The sequence below is a fragment of the Myotis davidii genome, unplaced genomic scaffold (genome assembly GCF_000327345.1).
Source record: "Myotis davidii unplaced genomic scaffold, ASM32734v1 scaffold327, whole genome shotgun sequence".
Taxonomy (NCBI): Eukaryota; Metazoa; Chordata; class Mammalia; order Chiroptera; family Vespertilionidae; genus Myotis; species Myotis davidii.
Genome location: NW_006298628.1, coordinates 2,419,054 through 2,424,889, shown reverse-complemented (window position 1 = coordinate 2,424,889; position 5,836 = coordinate 2,419,054). Strand labels below are relative to the sequence as shown.

The window sequence follows — 5,836 nt, the reverse complement described above, 5'->3', positions numbered from 1 at the left end:
TTTTTTTTTTTTCTGTTGAAAAATTCGACGTGGAGGCTGCCTCTCGTGCCGGGAAGGGGGAAAGGGGCCTTCGGAGCGCAGGGTTCGGGTCTCTGGGTGGAACCCGGAGGCTCTGACCCAGGAGGGCTGGGGCGTCTTTCCTGCACCCGGGACCGACCCCCTCGGGGACTGGGGTCCCCGCGCGAGGGCCGCGGGCTCTGGACGGTCGGGGAGCGGAGGCTGCGTCCACTCCGCGGTTTCGGAAAGCACCTGCACGGGAAGGATTTGGAAAGCCGATTTCCAGCTCCACGCGCACAGCCCCGGCCACGGAGTGAACGTCTGTGTGTGTCCCCGAGCGCGGTGGGGCCTCTGAGAGGAGCGCGATAATTAACGGAGGAAGGAGACTTGGAGGTTTACCAACTACTTCGAAGGATCAGAAATACAGTGTGTGCCTCTTTATCCCCAAAGTTTCTTCCCCTTGTATTTGCCCACACTGGAACAATCATCTAGCACAAGGAAGTCATCTCGTGAAAATATGGCGAGATGGTGTTTGTTTTTTATTTATTTATTTATTTTAAAAAATATATTTTATTGAGTTTTTACAGAGAGGAAGGGAGAGGGACAGAGAGTTAGAAACATCGATGAGAGAGAAACATCCATCAGCTGCCTCCTGCACATCTCCTACTGGGGATGTGCCCGCAACCCAGGTACATGTCCTTGACCGGAATCGAACCTGAGACCTTTCAGTCCGCAGGCCGATGCTCTATCCACTGAGCCAAACCGTCAGGGTTGTTTTTAATTTTTGCCTGGGACGGGAAGGAAAAGGGAAAGGCTCTGCTGGGTTCCAGGAGGGAGAGGGAGTCTAATGTTTGTTTGTTTGTTTCTTTACTGATTAAGGTATTACATCTGTGTCCTAGTCTGATGTGTTTTGAGCGTTAAAACAAAGCACAATTGATCAATTGGACAGCTGGACTCATACACAAAAGGACTGGGTTTAACTGATGTTTGCTAACTTTATCTCTCTGCCATCGTAAAGCTGCAGGCTGGTGTGACCTTAGGGGAACTAGAGTTCCTCTCTCCAAAGTAACTTCTTTTATTAATTTATTTGTTAATTCTCACCTGAGGATATTTTTTAAAAATATTTTTTTATTGATTTCAGAGAGGATGGGAGAGAGATAGATAGAAACATCAATGATGAGAGGGAACCATTGATCGGCGCCTCCTGCACACCCCACACCTGCAACCCAGGCATGTGCCCCACCCGCAATCAACTGTGACTTCCTGGTTCATAGTTCAGTGTTCAACCACTGAGCTACGCCCGCTGGGCAACCCAAGGATATTTTGTCCATTGATTTTTAGAGTGTAATGGAGGGAGGACGGGGGAAGAGAGAGAGAGAGAGATTGATTGGTTGCGTCCCTCCAGCACACGCCCAGAGCTTGGGGTCAAACTCATGACCAAGGTGTGTGCCCGTGATTGGGAATCCGACCCATGACCCTTCAGTCCGTGGATGAATGCTCTAACCACTAAGCAAGACCAGCCAGGGCCAAAGAAACTTCTTTTAAACTTTCCTTTGCTTCTAAGTTTACTTTTCATTCAAAAATGTCTGAATTTGAAATGGGTACATTCTGTGCCCATTTATTAATTGGTGTCTTGGTTGTTTTTTCTCATAAATGAATTAAGATTAGATCTTTGCTCTCGTAATAGTCCAATTACCATTTTAATTTCAGTGTTGATTTTCAATGTGCAGACATTTTTAAAAGTTTGGATGCAGACACAAAGATAAAGCCCACAGAAATCATGAGACTACCTTTCTTTTTTTTAAAAAAATATATTTTATTGATTTTTTACAGAGAGGAAGGGAGAGGGATAGAGAGTTAGAAACATCGACGAGAGAGAAACACCGATCAGCTGCCTCCTGCACACTCCCCCCCACTGGGGATGTGCTCACAACCAAGGTACATGCCCTTGACCGGAATCGATCCGGGGACCCTTGAGTCCGCAGGCTGATGCTCTATCCACTGAGCCAAACCGGTTAGGGTGAGACTACCTTTCTAGGCAAAATAAAAATCGAGGCTATTGGTTAACTGGCTTCCGCGGTCTGCAGGGCCATCCCTGCTCGGGTACAGGAGTCCCTCAGGGCAATGAGGATCACCATCTTCTTCCTCAGGACTAAACTGCCCTCCAGTCTCTGTATCTGGACTAGGAGAACTGCCTGGCAGCGCTGAACAGCTGCACCTGCCTGGAAGGATCGAGTGGCCATCAGCTGACACAGATGCCTGGCTCATTTCCTTATTTCTTTATAAATTGGACTTTGGCTCTTTCTCTTTTTTTAAAAATATATTTTATTGATTTTTTTACAGAGAGGAAGGGAGAGAGATAGAGAGTTAGAAACATCGATGAGAGAGAAACATCGATCAGCTGCCTCTTGCACATCTCCTACTGGGATGTGCCCACAACTCAGGTACATGCCCTTTACCGGAATCGAACCTGGAACCTTTCAGTCCGCAGGCCGACGCTCTATCCCCTGAGCCAAACCGGTTTCGGCTGGCTCTTTCTTGAATGTTTCTCAAATAGGGTCCAACCAGAATATCAGACCCATACAATTATAAGTTTAACACCCCCACTTAGGCACAAAAACAGTGCCGTTTTACTGGGGTAAATGTTTGTCGTTACTGTTGATTCAGCTGTTGAACATTTTATTGGTCATCCTTACCCACATAATTCCTATGAATGACGCCTTAAAATGCTGTCCCTAGCTGGAACCAGGTTTGATAAAAAGAACTCCAAGCTGAGGCAGATCTGATCACATGGTCAAACTTGACTAAGAGTAAGTACTGTTTTTTGGCCAGTACTTCTATAACTTGATTACCTCAAATACACCTATCTTTTTTTTAATACCACTTTGGAAAATCAGATGCTACAGAAATATATAACAAAGTAGTGAAAATTCCACCTAAAATTTTTTAAAAAAAATATTTTTTATTTTTTTAAATATATTTTATTGATTTTTTACAGAGAGGAAGGGAGAGGGATAGAGAGCCAGAAACATCGACCAGCTGCCTCCTGCACAGCCACTACTGGGGATGTGCCTGCAACCAAGGTACATGCCCTTGACCAGAATCGAACCTGGAACTCTTCAACCACCTAAAATTTTTGTATATATTCATTTTTTTTTGTTTATTCCACCCACTTATTTGCTTATTTCAGAGCCAGCATCATACTTTTAATAATTATAACTTTATAATAACTTTATTATGTAGTGGTAGCCCAGCCTGGTATACAGCCATTCCTCTTATTTGTAATATTTTCCTTGTTATTCTCATGTGTTACTTCCAATACACTTTAGGAAAATTTTGAAATTTTAAAAATCCTGTTGTGGTTTCATGTATGTGATTATTATATTGAATTTATAGAGTAATATAGGGTGAAGTTACACCAATACAACATTGAGTTATTCTCGTCAAGAATAAAGAATTTATCTTCATTTATTTATATTTCCCTAAGGTAGAGGTGACTTGCTTAATGCTTAATTCTTTATTTGTTCAAAGACAGAATTAATACTTGATCACTGCAAATAAAAAAAAGAATATAGGAATATGTTGATATAAAAATATGTTGAGCCCTAGCCATTTGGCTCAGTGGATAGAGAGTCCGCCTGTGGACTGAAGGGTCCTGGGGGTGGAGGGGAGGGACAATGTTTATTTCCTAACGAGCTACTTTTAGGCCCGTAGGGCAATACAATCCTTATCGGCCATTTGTAAGCTTCCCGCCACAGGAGAACAAAAGACCAGGGAAAATTCGCTGGACAGCAGGAGGCAGACCATACAAGGAGTGAAAACTGTCCTGAAGGCACCTGATTGCACACCTGCGTTCCATCCCATTCCAACCCCGCCAGCTCAGCCCCCAAACCCCACTAATGACGAGTTTCCCGCCAGTGACTGCATGTAAGGATGAAACTCCAGCGCCTGGTGCTGCTGTCATTGACCCAGTGTCCCCTTGGCTCGGTGCTGTGCAGCCTCTCCCTTCGGATATCCCACCCCACCCCCACCCCCACCCTTATATAAATTCAGTTTTTCTTTTCTTTTTAAAAAAATATATATTTTTTTATTGATTTCAGAGAGGAAGGGAGAGGGAGAGAGAGATGGAAACATCAATGATGCACACCCTCTACTGGGATCGAGCCCAAAACCTGGTCATGTGCCCTTGATTGGAATCAAATCCTATACAATGACGTCTTGCAGGAGCAGAATGGGGCGGACCAGACCAGTGCAGGGCAGCCGGGGCCCTGTGCTGTTTTCACAGCCCTGCTAGGTCACAACGGAGTGATTTGCAGTAAATAGTCTCCTTCTTCTCTACACCCCAAAATAGCTATTCCTGTGGGGGGTGTTTAAATGACCATCAAGTCATTTAATAACTAATCAAGGAAAACAGAGTCTTGCAGGAGCAGAATGGGGCGGACCAGACCAGTGCAGGGCAGCCGGGGCCCTGTGCTGTTTTCACAGCCCTGCTAGGTCACAACGGAGTGATTTGCAGTAAATAGTCTCCTTCTTCTCTACACCCCAAAATAGCTATTCCTGTGGGGGGTGTTTAAATGACCATCAAGTCATTTAATAACTAATCAAGGAAAACAGATTTTAATGAAATGTGCTTTTTTGTGCCCCAACAGCTATAACTTGCTGTGGCTCCTCAAGATGTCCACCTTAGTCTTAGGATTCGGCCTGGTTTTATTTATGTTCAGAAGTGTGTACCTTCATGAAGAGTTCGGCCTCCCCCCAGTGCTCCCTCATCCGGATCCGGTGCTCCCTCGTTCCAATCCGGCTGTCCAGATGCCAAAGCTTCTACCCGAGGAACGTCTCCGGTCCCTCTTTTCCTACGATGGAATCTGGTGAGCGATCACGTGTTTCTCTCCCACCTTGGTCTGACAGCTCCCTTGCTCCTCCTGTGCCCGTTTTGCAGATGATTCCCTACCTTCCTGACCTGTGTGGGTTGTTCAAATGATTCCCTCCTGTGGGACCAGGAGAGGGCTTGGTCTCTGGGGCACAGCCTCTATTCTCTGCAACACTCAGTCAAGTCCCTTAAAACCTTGGAGGGCCCATTTAACTGCCAGCTCTGTGTCCCTCCAGCCTCCTCTGCTGGTGGAGCTGAGATGCCACTGGCATTTCTGTGATTCTCAAGTGTAAAGAAGTTTGGTGCAGGGGATCAGTGAAGAGAGTGGCCCTTCTTCCCATTCTCCGCTCCTTCCCCTCCCTGGGTCTTGGTCAGGGGCCTCTGCGAATATTCCAGGACAGAGGGTCTGGGGAAGGCGGTTTCTCAGAGGGACACACGTGGGGAAAGGTCTCAGGTTCCCCCTCACTCAACCCCACTCCTCCCACCCAGTCACGTTCACAGTCTTCTTGCTTGTTTTAGGCTGTTCCCGAAAAATCAGTGCCATTGTGAAACTAAAGGCCAGGGCTACAACTTTGAGGGTGCCTATGGCCAGAAAGACCTCCCTGCAGTGAAAGCGAGGAGACAGGCGGAATTTGCGCACTTTCAGAGGAGGTAATGTAGACCGCCAGGGCTCTCGGGTCCGAGAAGGAGCAAAAGCTCTACTTTGTCCTGAGGGTATGGGTTCAAAGAGAGAAGGAGGGAGCTCCCCCTCTTCCTTTATTGGAATCAAACCCTGGCCCTTGCAGTCCGCAGGCAGACACTCCATCCACTGAGCCAAACCAGCTAGGGCTGATTCAATTTTTCTTTATCCACTGTCTGAGATGGCTCTTTAGCCTGCCCGCATGCACCATCCACCAGGTTCACCTTCCAGCTACTCTAATAAAATCTTACTGTTTCTAATAGTTTCTCAATGAATACATTTTCATTTCC

At 46.2% G+C, this 5,836-nt stretch overlaps 1 protein-coding gene across 2 annotated transcripts in view; it reads left to right on the top strand.

Annotated features, from left to right (window-relative positions):
• The window catches only part of B4GALNT2 (beta-1,4-N-acetyl-galactosaminyl transferase 2), a 26,855-nt gene that overhangs the window by 593 nt on the left and 20,426 nt on the right, over positions 1-5,836 (top strand). The window contains exons 2-3 of one of the 2 annotated variants that reach the window (XM_015570862.1): positions 4,644-4,865; positions 5,387-5,518. In XM_015570862.1, coding sequence (XP_015426348.1) covers positions 4,644-4,865; positions 5,387-5,518 — 354 coding nt within the window. The remainder of the gene's footprint in view (positions 1-4,643; positions 4,866-5,386; positions 5,519-5,836) is intronic. The other variant, XM_015570863.1, reaches the window with a different exon arrangement.